The 19207-nt window shown below is 42.6% G+C and overlaps 2 protein-coding genes across 11 annotated transcripts in view; one reads left to right on the top strand and one right to left on the bottom strand.

Moving 5' to 3' along the window:
* The window catches only part of LOC128686295 (protein Hook homolog 3), a 753866-nt gene that overhangs the window by 702033 nt on the left and 32626 nt on the right, over window positions 1–19207 (top strand). For both annotated transcript variants that reach the window (XM_070085977.1, XM_070085978.1), the window contains exons 14-15: window positions 9933–10004; window positions 11141–11268. In XM_070085977.1, coding sequence (XP_069942078.1) covers window positions 9933–10004; window positions 11141–11268 — 200 coding nt within the window. The remainder of the gene's footprint in view (window positions 1–9932; window positions 10005–11140; window positions 11269–19207) is intronic.
* The window catches only part of fsd (transmembrane protein fates-shifted), a 341565-nt gene continuing 333760 nt past the window's right edge, over window positions 11403–19207 (bottom strand). For 3 of the 9 annotated variants that reach the window (XM_070085985.1, XM_070085987.1, XM_070085984.1), the window contains one exon: window positions 12668–13062. In XM_070085985.1, coding sequence (XP_069942086.1) covers window positions 12970–13062 — 93 coding nt within the window. In that variant the 3' untranslated portion in view covers window positions 12668–12969. The other 6 variants (XM_070085983.1, XM_070085982.1, XR_011392114.1 and 3 more) reach the window with 5 other exon arrangements.

Raw genomic sequence — 19207 nt, 5'->3', positions numbered from 1 at the left:
TGCCTAGTATGGGCCAGTAGGCCAGCTGCCATGTTTATAAATTTTTATATTCTTGAGACAGTGATGGTGAAAGTGTTTCTGCTCCTTTGGCTCCTCCTACCTTGGAGGGAGACAGTTGGTATGTTAAAAAAAAATAATTACTTTATAAGAGACAGATATAAATAATCTGTACAAAAAGAAACTTATGTACAGTTCAGGACATTTATTAAAGGAAATGTTTAGCTACAAGTGACTTCTTCAGTCCTAATACAGAGAGATGTATGTATGTATAATGATTGCCAAGACCGGAGTCCTAGCACGGGTCTTAAAGATGTGTGTATGTATAATGTTTGCCAAGACCGGAGTCCTGGCACGGGTCTTAATCTTGTGATGACCCGTCTCTGGCTCCCAAAAGGAGAAATGGTTCTGCAATGTTGCATTGTATGCTGCTCAAGCACTGTTCTGGTCAGTTCATCTGGTGCATCTCATAAGCAACAATGCCGTATGCACTCCTAACTGTAGACACTAGTGAGGAGATGTCGTTATCACGGGCAACAGCTTGTCTGGTTCGTTGACTCCATGGTACACTAGTGTAGCCGCAGTCCTCTCTGGGTCTTCTTCAGGAGGGGACATCAGTGCTAGTTGCCTGTGGAGTGTCTCAGTAGCTTGGTACTCCAGGAGATAAGAACATAAGAACATAAGAATGGAGGAACACTGCAGAAGGCCTACTGGCCCATGCGAGGCAGGTCCTTATCAAAATGACTACTACCTAAAGCTTCCCAAGAAATAACTCCCGTACCCAATGAGATAGTGTGTTAGGGGGCGCTGGACAATGTGCTGGTGCTGGCACATCTCCTCTGCCTTGTCTACCATCATCTTGGCTGTGGGAAAGCCCAAACGAAGTCAGTGGAAGGTGGTACACTGTGCTCTGGACCAGCTTCTATCATATGGTACTCGGTACCACTGTTGAAATGGGATATCACTTAGGACCTCCCCCATAAGTTTCATTGCTCTGGCAGCCACCAGTTTGGTCTGGCATAGGCTGATGGGGACAGTAATCCCAACATGTGGATAATCTGTGGCTGCCTTGGCTGCATCATCTGCTGCCTCATTTTCCTGGATACCAGCATGGCTGGGAATCCAGTTCAATGTTGATCTGTTACCCTGAACTTCTAAGGCTGTCATTATGCTGAGAATCGATGTGATGAGGTGAACATTGTCCTGTGGTTGGGGATGGGAGAGGGCATTGATTGCAGAGGTGGAGTCAACATGTATGACAGATCGGAGTTGATGTCGTAGGGCATGTGACAATGCCTGCTGAATCGCCACCAGCTCAGCTTGAAGGATCGTGCAGTGGCCAGGGAGTCACCAACCTTGTGTGTGACCATTGTGGTACATGCCAGCTACTGCTCTCTTCCTGTCAGGGTCGACAGAACCATCTGTGAAATACACTGCACATGTGCATCCCTCTGCCAGTGCCATGCTTGTCTCAGCATGATTTCTGAGGGTGTCTTGACTGCAGACACACTTAGAGGTAAGTAGTTGCATGACGCAAACATCGGCCGGATATGGGCGCCAGGGAGGTGGTGGATGATACCCAGCAACAGGAAAGTCACAACTCTTCTCAAGGAGTAGTTTTATAGGCAGCAGCTTCCGCCCAGCAGTAGAAAATGAACAAGTCCAGGAGTAGTCCATGAAGATAATTAGATCGTGTGTCATGGTCACCAATATCCATCTTCTCAGTGGGGTACCTTGCTGCCAGTGCAGAATCATGGCTACGTTGCAGGCATGTATATATCTTACTCTGTCAACCAGGGAAGGAAGCCAGGCCTCAAATCTGAGACATTCTGTGTTGGTCCAGATGGGGCTCCAAGTGTAATTCTTATCACCTGGTTTTGTATGACCTCCACCCTTTGCCTGCTCTGCGGAAAGAGATGAGCCAACACCAATGCACCGTAGTCAGTGAGTGAGTGCACAGCTTGTATATAGTACAAGCAAATTACAGGTACCATCCGACTTATGAACGAACTTGGTTCTGACCAACCGGTTGTAAGTCAAAAAAAATGGACATAAGTTGAACCTTACTACTGAATATCGACATCACATTTTTGTAATGACTTTATTTTATTGTTTTATTTTGGTATTTCATTTTTTACTTTACTTTTTATGCTGTTAGTACTGTATTTTATACTGTAAGGTTTAGGATAAACACTGTGTACAACACAAACAGTTGTTTATTTCCCAGAAATTTGGCATACAAAACACGGTCATAAGTCGGTTGGTTGTATGTCAAGCAGGTCATAAGTCGGATGGTAGGTGTACTTCTTTGCTCACCCCTTCATGGTGCCTCGTCATGGCTCTCATGGCATTGAGTCTGAGTAGAGCATGGGATCTGACATACTTGGCCTGTTTCTGAAAGGTCAGCTTTTTATCAATGTATGTAATAAGGCAAATAGATTATTGGGATTTATATCAAGAAGTGTAAGCAACAGAAGTCAGAGGTTATACTGCAGCTTTATACATCATTAGTAAGGCCTCACCTAGATTATGCAGCTCAGTTCTGGTCTCCATATTACAGAATGGATATAAATTCGTTAGAAAACATTCAGCGTAGAATGACTAAATTAATACATAGCATTAGAAATCTTCCTTATGAAGAAAGATTGAAGACTCTTAAATTACATTCTCTTGTTAGACGAAGAATGAGGGGAGACATGATCGAAGTGTATAAGTGGAAGATGGGTATTAACCCTTTGACTGTCATGGCCGTATATATACGTCTTACGAGGTACCGTGTTTGACGTATATATACTCATAAATTCTAGCGGCTTCAAATCAAGGAGGAGAAAGCTGGTAGGCCCACGTGTGAGAGAATGGGTCTGTGTGGTCAGTGTGCACCACATAAAAAAAAATCCTGGAGCACGCAGTGCATAATGAGAAAAAAAAAACTCCGACCGTTTTTTTTTTAATTAAAATGCCGACTTTGTGATCTATTTTCGTATAGTGTTTATGATTGTATTCTCGTTTTCTTGGTCTCATTTGATAGAATGGAAAACATATTATAGAAATAGAGGTGATTTTGATTGATTTTACTATAAAAAGAACCTGGAAATGGAGCTCAAAGTAGGGGAAATGTTTGATTTTTGCCGATGTTCAAAAGTAAACAAATGATGTCATTGTCCAATAAATGTCCAACTAGCCATTCTAATATGCAGTCATGAATGGGTTGATGTTATTTACACAATTATTACAGTATTGCAGTAGTCTGCATGATAGTAAATCTTCTATTTTTTGTTTGAATAAAAATTCAAAATAGAAAGCAAGAGTAATATCAGAGGGGCCTGGAGACATGACTGACGAGCAAAGAAAATGTTATTTTAGAGCCAGGAATGTCTGCATTGTTCATTCTGGACCTTATTTTAAAATTGTCATATTTTTTAATTTTCGTGAAATTGGGCAAATTGCAAATTTCTGACCACGTTATTGGGTAGTTGAAATTGGTAAATGGGCAGTTTCTTGTACTCAATCGATAGAAAAAACAGAGTTCTAAAGAAATAGCTATGAGTTTGGTCGACTGGAACAATGGAATTAGCCGAAAATAGGGCTCAAAGTGGGCGAAATTGCCGATTTGTAAATATCGCCGAGGTCGCTAACTTCACGAGAGCATAATTCCGTCAGTTTTCCATCAAATTTTGTTTTTTTTGGTGTCATTACAATCTGGAAAAGATTCTCTATCATTTCATAAGAAAAAATAATTTTTTTTTTTAATTTTGCGATACCAGGAGACACCTCAGGATTGGGGGTTGTGACAGTCAAGGGGTTAATAAAGGGGATATTAATAAGGTCTTGAGAATGTCTCTCCAAGAGAGAACCCGCAGTAATGGATTTAAATTAGACAAGTTTAGATTTAGAAAGGACATAGGAAAGTATTGGTTTGGAAATAGGGTAGTTGATGAGTGGAAGTCTACCTAGTTGGGTTATTGAGGCTAGGACTTTAGGTAGTTTCAAATTTAGGTTGGATAAATATATGAGTGAAAGGGGTTGGATTTGAGTGGGACTTGCAAATGAGTGGATAGAGTTCTCAGAGCTTATTTCTTGGGTAGCATTGAAAATTGGGTTGGGCAAATGTTTTGTTAGTGGGATGGATTGTAAAGGACCTGCCTAGTATGGGCCAACAGGCCTGCTGCAGTGATCCTCCTTTCTTATGTTCTTAGTATAGGTAGGACCCTGTCCACTCAAGTTCTATATCCTGAATACGTTATCTATTCACAGGATCTGGTCCCTTGACCATCATTGCAACAAATTTTTCGGCAGAGATATTGCGGCCTAGTTCCTTGCAAGACTGCATTATTAGGTCCAAAGCTTTCTGGGCCTGTCGCTCCAAATTGCCTTTCTCATTCACTACGAGTGCAAGATCATCAGCATAGCTGAGGAGCTGTGTACCACTATGAGAGGAAACGCTCACAAGTTCCTGCATAAGGACGTTAAACAGGGTAGGACTGAGCACAGCTCCTTGTGGTGTGCCATTTTCCAGGGTTGCAAAGGAAGAGTAGTGTCCCTGAAAGCTGACACTGGCCTCCCTGTCCCTAAGGTAGGACTCTATCCAGGCCAGGTGGCATCCTTTGATCTCCTTCCAAGCTAGTATTGCTAGAATTGCTGTGGGGCTGGCTAGCTCAAATACCTTCTCAAGGTTGAGGTAGATGACGATACTAGGTTTCTTGTTACTGTCAGCAATCTGGCTTAGTAGGGTGGTTATGCACTCTGCTGTATCCACTCCTTTGGTGAAGCCAAATATGTGATGATGAAGCAGTCCAAGTTTCCATAGGAGGTGGTTTAGCACCATCCTCTCAGCAGTCTTGGCTAAACAGCTGGTCAGCAATATGGGTCTCATACTGCCTGGGTCCTTGGGCTTTGGAATTGGTACAATGGTAGACTTTTTCCAGACTTGTTTATGATGTCTAGTATGGTCTCCCATCCACTCTGACCAGCCGGTGCAATCATGGAGTACGTGACACCATCAGTCACATCTTCAGACTCACATGCAGCTTGTATCGTTAACTGGCGTTGTGGCAGAAGATTCGTCTGTATATTCTGGATGTCCTGTGGGAGCTGAGTGGAAGATCCCCTGGAAGTGAAGAGCCCCACCAGTTTCTCAGCTTCCCAAGATGGGTTCGGGTGTGCTGGTGGCCTCGGCTTGCTTTTGCCAGTTGTGATGTTAAGCTTGCCCCATATGTCAGATAAGGTGGTGTGATGCCCAAATGTTGAGCACCACTCCAGCCATTTCTCAGGCATGCTGCACAATGTCTCTCAGAGTATTCCTGTTCTCTGCTGTAGGGTTACGCCTGTATAGCTTCCCAAAAGAGTTAATGCGGTGGTTCTGCTCCCATACCTCATTGCCGTAGAACCACCAGTCTCTTTTGTGAGAGTGTCCTGCAGACTTCTTTGGAATTGCACACACTGCTGCCTGGATGAGAACAGTGATTAGTTCCTGTTCAGCCGTATCAGAGTCTTCAGATAGAGTGTATGTGGACCACCAGTCATGAAGATAATCCTGGAACATTGTTCAGTTGGCCCTCTTTACGTCCCATCTAGGAGGCACCACAACTGTGGCAAGACTCAGGTGGAAGGTCACATGGGTGGTAGTAGTAGCAGTAGTAGTGGTGGTGGTGATGGTAGTAGTAATAGCAGTAATTGTAGTAGTAATAGTAGTAGTAGTAGTAGTAGTACAGTTGTGGCAGATGGGTTGGGTTTGAGAAGGACCTATCAACATCATGCTCAAGCGGTCTCCAGAATTGGTAATACAAAGTTGATTAGCAATTGGAATATAATGTAACTTCTGGACTTTTGATGGATAATGTTACTGACAGCCTATATACACTTTTGCCATCTTAAATCTTCTTCCTTAATGACTATTTTTAGCTTCACTGAATTTCATGAGGTATCTGACATCATTCTTTTGCTGAACACACATTTCTACAGTCATCGAGGTTGCAAGCGTTTTTGTGTTCTCTGATCCTAGTAACCAGAGATCAGGCTTTTTCACCCCTCACATGGAACAGTGTGTACTCCTGCGCTCATGCCAGAGTCATTCTTGGGTTTTTTTGTACTAAGTTTCTTAATTCTGTTCCACTTCCCCATGGAGATAAGAGGAAATAAACAAGAATAAGAACTAGAAATAAAATAGAAGAAAACCCAGAGGGGTGTGTGTATATATGCTTGTACATGTATGTGTAGTGTGACCTAAGTGTAAGTAGAAGTAGAAAGATGTACCTGAAATCTTGCATGTTTATGAAACAGAAAGAAGACACCAGCAATCCTACCATCATGTAAAACAATTACAGGTTTCCGTTTTACACTCGCTTGGCAGGACGGTAGTACCTCCCTGGGCGGTTGCTGTCTACCAACCTACTACCTAGGATCAGTTGCTGATATCTCTGGATATTAAGATCAGAGAACATACAAAAGTTTGCAACCATAATAACTGTAGCAATGCATGTGTTCAACACAGGGATGGACACCTCTTGAAATTCAAAAGTCAGGAAGTTACACTACATCTAAATTGCTAATCAACCATATATTACCAATCCTGGAGACTGCTGTAACATGATGTTGACCTCTCAAACCCAACATATCTTGCCACAATTGTGCTGCTGCTGCTGCTGCTGCCGCTGCCGCTGCCGCTGCCACCGCCGCCGCCGCCGCCGCCACCTAGTAGCGATCAGTGAAGAGGCAGGGCCAGGAGCTGAGTCTCAACCCCTGCAACCACAATTAGGTGAGTACGTACACACACACAGAAGCTGGAGGATCAGGCGCACGTAAAAGGGAGGGCACTGCAATGGATAAGGGAATACCTGACAGGGAGGCAGCAACGAGTCATGGTACGTGAAGAGATATCACAGTGGGCGCGTGTTATGAGCGGGGTCCCACAGGGGTCAGTTCTAGGACCAGTGCTATTTTTGATATATGTGAACGACATGATGGAAGGAATAGACTCTGAAGTGTCCCTGTTCGCAGATGACGTGAAGTTGATGAGAAAAATTAAATCGGACGAGGATGAGGCAGGACTGCAAAGAGACCTGGACAGGCTGGACATGTGGTCCAGCAACTGGCTTCTCGAATTCAATCCAGCCAAATGCAAAGTCATGAAGATTGGGGAGGGGCAAAGAAGACCGCAGACAGAGTATAGGCTAGGTGGACAAAGACTACAGACCTCACTCAGGGAGAAAGACCTTGGGGTGACCATAACACCGAGCACATCACCGGAGGCACACATCAACCAAATAACCGCTGCAGCATACGGGCGCCTGGCAAACCTGAGAATAGCATTCCGATACCTTAATAAGGAATCGTTCAAGACACTGTACACTATGTATGTTAGGCCCATACTGGAGTATGCAGCACCAGTCTGGAACCCACGGCTAAGATGATGGAGGTGGTACTGGAAAACTTCATGTACCAACACGTAAGGGACACTACAAGAGAGAGAGGAGAGGATGAACCAGCAAGACTGGACTTAGTATTCGCCTTGAGTAGTGCAGATATTGAGGACATCACACATGAAAGACCACTTAGGGCCAGCGATCATGTGGTTTTGAGCTTCGAATACACAGTAGAGCTACAAGTGGAGGGGGAAGCAGGAAGGCCAGGACAAATGAAACCAAACTATAGGAAAGGGGACTATACAGGAATGAGGAACTTCCTGAATGAGGTTCAGTGGGACAGAGAACTGGCAGGGAAGACAGTTAATGAGATGATGGAATATGTAGCAACAATGTGCAAGGAGGCTGAGGAGAGGTTTGTACCCAAGGGAAACAGGAATAATGAAAAAGCCAGGATGAGCCCATGGTTCACCCAAAGATGCAAGGAGGCAAAAACCAAGTGTGCTAGGGAATGGAAGAAATATAGAAGGCAAAGGACCCAGGAGAATAAGGAGAGCAGTCGTAGAGCCAGAAACAAATATGCACAGATAAGAAGGGAGGCCCAACGTCAATATGAAAACGACATAGCAGCAAAAGCCAAATCTGACCCGAAGCTGTTATACAGCCACATAAGGAAGAAAACAACCGTCAAGGACCAGGTAATCAGGCTAAGGAAGGAAGGAGGAGAGACAACAAGAAATGACAGTGAAGTATGTGAGGAACTGAACAAGAGATTCAAAGAAGTGTTCACAGAGGAGACAGAAGGAGCTCCAGAAAGACGGAGAGGTGGGGTACACCACCATGTGCTGGACACAGTACACACAACCGAGGAAGAAGTGAAGAGGCTTCTGAGTGAGCTAGATACCTCAAAGTTAATGGGGCCAGATAACATCTCTCCATGGGTCCTGAGAGAGGGAGCAGAGGCACTATGTGTACTACCCCTAACAACAATATTCAATACATCTATCGAAACAGGGAGATTGCCTGAGGCATGGAAGACAGCAAATGTAGTCCCAATCTTTAAAAAAGGAGACAGACATGAAGCACTAAACTACAGACCAGTGTCACTGACATGTATAGCATGCAAAGTCATGGAAAAGATTGTCAGGAGAAGAGTGGTGGAACATCTAGAAAGGAATGATCTCATCAACAGCAGCCAACATGGTTTCAGAGATGGGAAATCCTGTGTCACAAACCTACTGGAGTTCTATGACATGGTGACAGCAGTAAGACAAGAGAGAGAGGGGTGGGTGGATTGCATTTTCTTGGACTGCAAGAAGGTGTTTGACACAGTACCACACAAGAGATTAGTGCAAAAACTGGAGGACCAAGCAGGGATAACAGGGAAGGCACTGAAATGGATCAGGGAATACTTGTCAGGAAGACAGCAGCGAGTAATGGTACGTGGCGAGGTGTCAGAGTGGGCACCTGTGACCAGCGGGGTCCCACAGGGGTCAGTCCTAGGACCAGTGCTGTTTCTGGTATTTGTGAATGACATGACGGAAGGAATAAACTCCGAGGTGTCCCTGTTTGCAGATGACGTGAAGTTGATGAGAAGAATTCATTTGATCGAAGACCAGGCAGAACTACAAAGGGATCTGGACAGGCTGCAGACCTGGTCCAGCAATTGGCTCCTGGAGTTCAATCCCACTAAGTGCAAAGTCATGAGGATTGGGGAAGGGCAAAGAAGACTGCAGACGGAGTACAGTTTATGGAGCCATAGACTACAAACATCACTCAAGGAAAAAGATCTTGGGGTGAGTATAACACCAGGCACATCTCCTGAAGCGCACATCAACCAAATAACTGCTACAGCATATGGGCACCTGGCAAACCTCAGAACAGCATTCCAACATCTTAATAAGAAATCTTTCAGGACCCTGTACACCGTGTACGTTAGGCCCATATTAGAGTATGCGGCACCAGTTTGGAACCCACACCTAGCCAAGCATGTAAAGAAACTAGAGAAAGTGCAAAGGTTTGCAACAAGACTAGTCCCAGAGTTAAGAGGTATGTCCTATGAGGAGAGGTTAAGGAAAATCAACCTGACGACACTGGAGGACAGGAGAGATAGGGGGGACATGATAACGACTTATAAAATACTGAGAGGAATTGACAAGGTGGACAAAGACAGGATGTTCCAGAGACTGGACACAGCAACACGGGGACACAGTTGGAAGTTGAAGACACAGATGAATCAAAGGGATGTTAGGAAGTATTTCTTCAGCCACAGAGTAGTCAGGAAGTGGAATAGTTTGGGAAGTGATGTAGTGGAGGCAGGATCCATACATAGCTTTAAGCAGAGATACGATGAAGCTCATGGTTCAGGGAGAGTGACCTAGTAGCGACGAGTGAAGAGGCGGGGCCAGGAGCTTGGACTCGACCCCTGCAACCTCAACTAGGTGAGTACAACTAGGTGAGTACACACACACACACACACGTATGTTATTGACATTAATAGTTATCTGTAACTTCCATATATAATAAAATGCATTGTTGTATATTTCTAAGATACAGTTATTGTTGTTGTTGCAGCGTGAGTCAGAGAAGTCAAAGGCAATCCGTGACTTGGAGGAGAAGTACATCACCACCGCCTTCTATAATTTTGTAAGTTTGACACCAAAAGTATGAAATTTGATGGTAAATCTATGGAATTAAGCAGGCATAAAGATAGCGGTATCAGTGCAGTTTACTCACCAGCAATTTTGCCCACTTTGAATCCTATTTTAAGCTAATTTTATTGTTCCAGTCGACCATATTCTTAGCTATTTTACTAGTATAAATTCCATTTTATCAATTGAACACAAGAAACTTCCCATTCCTCTATTTCAGCTATGTTATAAAATGATCAAAATTTGGTAATTTGGCCAGTTTCACACAAAATTAAAAAAAATACCAATTTAAAAAAAAGAAAGTCCATAATCAACAATGTAGACATTCTTCTCTTCATTAGTCATGTCCCCAGATCTCTATTATATTATACATGCTTTCCATTTTTAATTCTTATTCACACAAAAAGTAGAAGATATACTCTATTTCTCAGATAAAGTATAACCAGAAAAGATTGGTCTTGGTTTACAGTCTCAATAATTGAATCAGAACTATTAAAAACCCATAAAACAGACTTGCGATTGCAGGTAGGAGCCTTACCCATCCTCTGGAATATTGGCAAAAATTTAATATTTTCGCTAGTTTGAGCTCAATTTCAAGCTACCTCTAGTCCTGAAACCAATCAAAATCATGTCTATTTCAGTAATATGCCTTTCATTCTATAAAATGATACCAGTTAAACAGCCAGTAAAACCATAAAAACCATCTGAGAAAGCATCACAAATTTGCTGTTTTCAACCATACACATGGTCACAGTTGTGTTTTTCCCATCATTCATAGCATGGGGCAGGATTTATTTTTATAGGGCACACACTCACCCCACACACATTCTCTCATATCTAGGCTAAAATTTACTTCTCACAGCTTATCTGAGTGAGCTGAGTTCATGACATAGAACTACATAACAGACAGCCAAAATTAGATTGACTCATGCATTTGCTATAAAAATTTATCCCAAAATATTTTTTGTATTAATCGTAATTATGTATTGCAATGCTCTTGAAGACTTACCTAGCTTCTATTTTTTTTAATTTACTTAATATGGAACTTAATGTATTTAAAATTTACCTGATGTTTCTTTATCACAGACGAATGTTCTCAAAAATTAATAACAAAAAATTAATATTTTTCAGGGTATGCAGATGCACCGGCAGATGATTGGGCAGCGGTTGTCAACCATGGACCAGGGCCAGTCCTTCTTATCCCGCCAGAGACAAGCATCAACTAGACGTGTGCCCTTGGGTAGCAATATGAGCAACAGGTAAGACACTTTTATTGTTAAATATTAAAAACACAGTGGATGCTGTAAGAGAATTCATAAAACAGTGCCAATATATGAGTTACAGACGAATGGTTCAGAGAACCGACACGTTGATAAATTAGACACATGTACAACTCTTGGGTATCTTTATTGAGGAAACGTTTTGCCACACAGTGGCTTCATCAGTCCATACAAAGGAGAAACTTGAAGAACAGGAGGAGAATGAGGTAATCAGTCTCTCAACTTTGAGTCGATGTGGTCAGTCCATCAATCTCTTGCCAAAGGTGCACTTACACTGCAGTTATAAAACTGCAACATTAACACTCCTCCTGTGCAATATATAGAATCAAAATATAATATGGGACAGAATTTTTAATATTCTTTTATGTGACACAAACCTATTAAATGATATATCCACTTGTTCATTTCTTTACAATTTGTCTTCTGTGTTAACTTCAGATTATAGTTCTTTTATTGCATAAGATGATATTCACTTTTACTACAATAGATTGGAGGTCTATTGTAGTAAATTTAAGGAAAAACAAATAGTTTTTCAATAAATTTATTTGAACTAAGCTACCAATTCTGAATGAACATAGAGAACTTTTTACAACACAGTGCATCCCCCTGTCTCTCCTTGCCTGATGACTGTAGACTGTTCAAAGGATCTTAAACCTAGTAATTCTTGAGAGGTGTTTTGCATGGCAAATAAAAGCAGAAATCCCCTCATCCCAGTTATAATATTTACATAATCTCAACAGTAGGATTGGTGAAATTTTTTGAGCACCTCTTGTGATTGTTGCAACTAACAGCACATTATGCTTATGCAGAGGAATAGTTTCAGGATACCTGGATAATTGGTAAATACTGTATTTATTGTCCATTTTTTCTTAGGAAGTGAACTAACACAATTTACCACAAATTTACTAAAAGATGTTCCTGTAACTGGTGTAGATTTGAGTGGTGTTGGCTACATACCTTGCTTGGGCTCTCCTACCATTTGACAAATGTGACAAAACTTAACATACTGTCTTGTCATGTCCCACAGTTAAGACTAACAGAAATGCCTGCACACCTTAGAAACAGTTTTCAAGCTGCCCAGGTTCTCCCCTCCATTCCCAAGTACCAAACTGAATAACTTATTGTCTGTAAGGCTCATGCAGACTACCTCTGCCCTGTCAGATTGCACTTCAACAGGTGATTTCTTCATAAGAATTCTTTCCTTAACATAGAAACACTTGGCTAGTTAGGAAACTGAACTTCTCAGTATAGCTGATAATCAAATGGCCTTCATCCTCACGATGCCGTGATTAGCTGTTCTTGAGTTGGGGCATCCTCTTCTGTACTCCTTGCTAGACTCATACCCAGACTAAGTAATACCCTGGCTTGTTTACTGTTGCCCGAGATGCCTGCAGATCATCACCAGCATCATGGGAAACATCAGAAAGAGACATTAAAACATAACACCAGAAAAAACTTTCTCCACCCTGTCAGAATGATAATGTAGTGTTACAGTGGACATGATGATAAGCATTTACCTTTGGGTCCAGGTTAGCCAAGTTTTCCTGTGCTTCCTCTCATGCAACTTGAATTCATGTAGTTGAGTGTGCTTCAGATGTAATTACCAGTGAAGCCCCCTGCTGTTTCTGCTACTGGGTCCAGTGGCATATTCCTAATGAATTTTCTTATGTTCTGGATCAACTAAGCTCTGATGGATATGTAGGCCAGAGTGCTACTAACAGCAACAGCCTGACTGACCAGGCAAGCATCAGAAGAGCTTGGCCCAGGGCTGGGCTGTGGAAGTATCAAAATCCAAAAACCTGTTATGAGTACTGTAAAAGGTATACTCCTTGCTACACAATGTACACTTGAAAACTTTGAATTCCCATCTTCACCTTAAAACTGGTCCCCGGCCCTTGAGTGCCTAAAAAGTAGTCACTTGAATTCTGAAAACCTGAGAAGTGAGCCTCTGTAAACTTAGCAGCATTCTTTACTATTGTTCATTTACTGGACAATTGGTCCCTCGAAATCACAGTCACGTTTATAGATTTCATGACCACAAAAATTGTTAGGGTTAAAGTTAGATTGAGAATCATCAAAACAATGATGCCCACTACCCACTGACTTCTTACTTGCAAGTAATTTTTCAACAAATTCCCGAGCTTTAGTAACTGCATGAGTAGTTTCCTATATCCCACAAGACCAGCACACTGTACCTCATTGAATGCAAGAGACATAGTACTTGCACTTCAGGCAGAGGAGCTGCACCTCAACTTCCTCAGGGAACAGTGACTGTATGTCCTCTCTGTGGTAGAGCAGAGATATTATGGGATAGGAAAGAGAAGTCATTGGTACTAGGATAACCTGCTTGATAGATAAGAGCCTTGTTATAAACATTACAGAAAAGTCACTTGTTATACTAGATGGTTATAATTAATTATAGTAAACACTAACTCACTTGATGTGTAATTGTATCTTAACATGTTACAAAGTACCTAGTTCTTGTGATTGTACCTAGTTCTTGTGATTGTACCTAGTTCTTGTGATTGTACCTAGTTCTTGTGATTGTACCTAGCTCTTGTGATTGTACTTAGCTCTTGTGATTGTACCTAGCTCTTGTGATTGTACCTAGTTCTTCTGATTGTACCTAGTTCTTCTGACTGTACCTAGTTCTTGTGTTTGCACCTAGTTCTTGTGATTGTACCTACTTCTGATTGTACCTACTTCTGCTGACCTGTGACTGTACCTAGTTCTTGTGATGTACAGTAGACCATTATACTACACCGATTTATTTTCCACGTTTTGGCTATTACACTATTGAAAAATTGCAGCATAATTTTATACAACACTTTGTAAAATTAAAACAGTTCAGTTTGTGGGGGGGGGGGGGAGGGATTTAGAGGAGGTGTGGGCTACAAGGGTATTTCCTTGGCTGTGAGGCCACCTGGCTCTGGGCCAGGCCAGTGTCTCTGTGGGGAGGCTCTTCCTAGTTTCCCCTGCCACCCACCCCTCTCTCAGACTCTTCTCAGAGCTAGCTCTGTTTGTGAATTGTGTTGTGATCTTTTCATCTCTTGAAAAGAATGACTTACTGAGACTTGACTGAATTGATCTGACTTACTGATTTGACTGAATTGACTTACTGACTTGATTTTAATGACTTAAAGTTAGACTCTTTAACTGAAAAAGACCCTTACAAATCTAGAAGCAGCAGTCTGAAATGGGGTCTAGAGTAGCTGATGATGCCTTACCTTCAGCTGTATAATGTACTGCAGGGTAAAATAGCTCTGAGATCCATTAAAAAATTTATGCACACTCCAGTACAACCATCAACTTTAGTACCAGAACCTCAACAATCCACCTCAGCCTAGTAAGGCCACAGCATAACTCTCCATTCTCTTCACAGTCATTCACAAACACCCACAATTTAAGGTAAGAAATACAGTAGTGCCCCACTTATGCGGCAGGTTAGGTTCCAGGCTACCGCCAGAAAGCAGAACACCATTTTTTCCACTTACAAACACATACAAATGCCAGATAACAAGTTTACACTAACATATATTAAGCTAACAGTAGAACTAAGCATTAAAAACAAAAAGAAAAATCCATACACAGTACATTCAATACTTACCTTAAAATATTTGTAGATATTTGTAGTCTTAATGTAGGGTGAGAGGTGAGTAGTATTTATTTGTGTAGGAAGTCAGGTGTAGGAAGCTGGTAGGTGTAGCTATGTAGCCCACCTAGGCTACATATCTACACCTACCTACATAGCGGCCCAGGGCAATGTTATTACAATTGACATACCTTGTTCACTGAGTTTAATCATTTCTAAGAACTACCCTTAGATGCCATCATAAATGAAGGGAGAAGTAATGAGAAGTCATGCCAAGAATTGTAAACAAAGCCGAATGCTTTAAGGGGAGTTACTGGGTCAGAGGCGGATTGATATACATTTTCTCTAGTTCTGGACCAGAGAAAACGTAATTCTTTTCCTCCGCTTGGCTACCACACCTCATATTTATGTGAAATTTATTGTACAGTGGGTGTATGTATCATATTTATATGCTGTGTAACATTTTTCTTATATAATTTTGAAGAACATCAAAATGGTATACAATACCGACAGGTTGTTAGGTAAGACACATAGGCAACAGTTAGGCAACTTTATTCCAAAACGTTTCGCCTGCACAGTAGGCTTCTTCAGTCGAATACAGAAAGTAGGCAGGAACAGTAGAGATGTGAAGACGATGTAATCAGTCCATCACTTTTGAAGTCGTAGAATTTGAGGTTGTCAGTCCCTCAGCCTGGAGAAGTTCAGTTCCATAGTCAGGAACTATCTGAAGATCAAGCGACAGTGCAGAGACTTAAATACTGTCGGAAGGAGAGGTGCAGAGTAGTAGTAGTGAGAATGTAGCCACTGAGAGGTCATGTCCCTCTCAGATCCAACAATTCTCACTTGAAAAGGTTGTCCAAGGTGTTTTCTGTACCAAGATGCCATGTGTTCATCTTGCCAGACACTCCAACACATGGCATCTTCGTACAGAAAACACTTTGGACAACCTTTTCAAGTGAGAATTGTTGGATCTGAGAGGGACATGACCTCTCAGTGACTACATTCTCACTATTACTACTACTACTACTCTGCACCTCTCCTTCCGACAGTATTTAAGTCTCCGCACTGTCGCTTGATCTTCAGATAGTTCCTGACTATGGAACTGAACTTCTCCAGGCTGAGGGACTGACAACCTCAAATTCTACAACTTCAAAAGTGATGGACTGATTACACAGTCTTCACATCTCTACTGTTCCTGCCTACTTTCTGTATTCGACTGAAGAAGCCTACTGTGTAGGCGAAACGTTTCGGAATAAAGTTGCCTAACTGTTGCCTATGTGTCTTACCTACCAATTTTGAAAAAAATACAATTTTGGCCCGACCAACGATGAAAAACTCAACCAACATGATTCGTCCTGAACTTGTCCGTCCAGCCTGAGCACCTCAGCTTCCCTGCCGTCAGCTAGTGTGCCATTGTTTACAAGCCAGGGTGGATGGTTCCATGCATATCGTGCATATATTCGATACATTTTGTATTATTCCATTGTTTTTAGTGCTTGTCACTGCTGAATAAGCTACCATGGGCCCAAAGAAAGCTTCTAGTGCCAACCCTGTGGTAAAAAGGGTGAGAAATACTATCAAAATACTATCGTACCATGGTCAGCTGCTGCTATACCACAGTCTGCTGCTGCTACTGTACCATGGTCAGCTGCTGCTGTACCACGGTCAGCTGCTGCTGTACCACGGTCAGCTGCTGCTGTACCACGGTCAGCTGCTGCTGCTGCTGTACCACAGTCAGCTGCTGCTGCTGCTGCTGTACCATGGTCAGCTGCTGCTGCTGTACCATGGTCAGCTGCTGCTGCTGCTGTACCATGGTCAGCTGCTGCTGCTGCTGCTGTACCACGGTCAGCTGTTGCTGCTGTACCACGGTCAGCTGCTGCTGCGCTACCGTCAGCTGTACTACTCGAAAATGTGGAAAGGGTGTTGTTGGTGTGGCTTAACGAGAAACAGTTACCGAGAAACAATTAACCCCAGAGGGTTAGCCACCCAGGATAACCCAAGAAAGTCAGTGCATCATCGAGAACTGTCTAACTTATTTTCATTGGCATCCTTCATCTTGTCCCCCAGGATGTGACCCACACCAGTCGACTAACACCCAGGTGAACAGGAAAAATGCCAGGAACTAGTGCTCATATTGGTGAATTTAAGGCCAGCAAAGGTTGGTTTGAAAGATTTAAGAATTGTAGTGGCATACACAGTGAAATAAGGCGTGGCGAAGCTGAAAAATTCCATCCCCCAACAAGTGTTCAATTGTGACGAAACAGGCCTGTTTCGGAAGAGCTCAGTAGGCAAATTTTTGGTGTGACAGAGGTCCAGTGACTCAAGTTGTTCCCAGATTAATACACCTCCATCTCCCCTCCTCCCATCTCCTCGCTGCGTCTTCAATAAAGGTAAGTGTCATTTTTCATTTAGCACAGTACAGTATTTATCGTGCATGTATCCTTCTTTTTCTGTGTAGGAAGTTTAGTTTAATATGTTTATTATGCACCCCATACCCATCCTGTGGGTGATAGTCAAAAGATTACAGAGGTACATAATTGGTCCAGGGACTGGACTCCAAAGTTTTGATAGCTGAGCAAATTACAATGGTAATGAACTAGATCTGGTCATAATCATGACCAAGTTACAAAGGTAATGAGCTCCAGGTAGAGCTGGTCACACTCATGAATAATTGCAAAGGTAATGAATCATAAACACATTAATCATGAGAATTTACAAAGGTAATGAGCTCCAGGTAGAGCTGGTCAAAATCATGACAAGTTTCAAAGGTAATGAATGATAAACACGTTATCACATGATTACAATCATAGACAAATTACAGAGTAATGAGCAGTTAACAAACATAGCAGGGAATTCATCCATTGCCCCAACAACAGATGTTGCTAGGTGCCTGTCTCTCCTCGGTAGACAGCCATTGCAAACAGCAGCAAGTTGCTCTGGGATCTGCTGCTAACACGAGCACCATCGACCCTCCCCAAGAGGTCCAAGAAGCCAGTGACTCCGTTAGCAGCCCGATGCAGAGCTCCCCTAGGGACATGTCAGCGTCCTGGTGGACGCCAAGTTGATTGAAGATCCCAGGCCCTCGTGTGCACGGATGTTGAAGCTTGAGGAACTGAGTACACACTGCCTGTGGCACACCTGACAGCTGCCTCGCGGTCAAACTCCACGATGCTGTCCCTGTAGTGGAAGTTCCTGTGAGCCTGGCACTCCCTGCAGTGCCATCGCTGACATCGTGGGTTAGGGGAGAAGTACCCTCTACAGATGGGGTGGCTCTGGTAGTTGGGTGGGTGAGGCGGGGGAGACGCGCAGGTGTGAGGCGTTATGAGAGGGTCATTGTTTACTACACACGCCCTCCCCCTCCCCCCCAGCGGAGAGGGGGAGAGGCGCTGACTGGTCCTGACTCGACAACACCAAATCCTCTGAAACTGCACAACACTTCAACTATTTAAGCTGAAACGATGCACTGGGATGTCCGTTCGCTGCTCTGGTATCTTCTCAAAGCATTCACACTGAGTTCTGTTAAGTAGGGACCTGGTCAGCCTCTTTGACCAGGAGCTATCCTTGAAAATCCCGCAGCTAGCCCGCTACACAACCTGCCGCCTGTAGGTCTATCCTGGAACTGTGTGTAGGAAAATGTATATTTCATGTGAAATTTTTTTTTCATACTTTTGGGTGTCTGGAATGGATTAGTTGGATTTCCATTATTTCTTATGGGGAAAATTAATTTGACTAACGATAAATTCGACTAACGACATGCTCTCTGGAATGGATTAATATCGTTGGTCGAGGGTCCACTGTATCATAGATGGATTAATGAAAATGTCTACATTAACATAAAATAAGGCATTTAATGTGCCCAAGAGAGAGTATTATTATTATTATTATTATTATTATTATTATTATTATTACTATTATTATTACTATTACGTACAGTGGACCCTCCCTTTTCATTGGGCTCTGTTTTCGTGAATTTCAGTTATTGCCGACTTTTTTCGTAAAAATATTGGCTCAGTTTTCATTACTTTCCTCCTTTCTCATTGGTGGTACAGTACCTGTCCGAGTGTGCCACACACACAAAGCCTCCCACACATGCATTCTGAGGCAGTGTCACTTTGTTTCTCAGTGAGTGAACATTATTCTGCGAGGCCATAGAAAACATTTTGTAATAATTCATTGTTTTTTGCACTTGTGTATTCTGTGTGACTGCTAAATAAGCCACCATGGGCCCAAAGAAAGCTGCTAGTGCCAGCCCATTGATAAAGAAGGTATGAAACACAATAGAATTCAAGAAAAAACTCATAGCAAAGTACAGTGGACCCTCGGCTA

The sequence above is a fragment of the Cherax quadricarinatus genome, chromosome 17 (genome assembly GCF_038502225.1).
Source record: "Cherax quadricarinatus isolate ZL_2023a chromosome 17, ASM3850222v1, whole genome shotgun sequence".
NCBI lineage: Eukaryota > Metazoa > Arthropoda > Malacostraca > Decapoda > Parastacidae > Cherax > Cherax quadricarinatus.
Note: the sequence above shows the minus strand (reverse complement) of the source record. Positions and strands in the feature narration are given on the sequence as shown.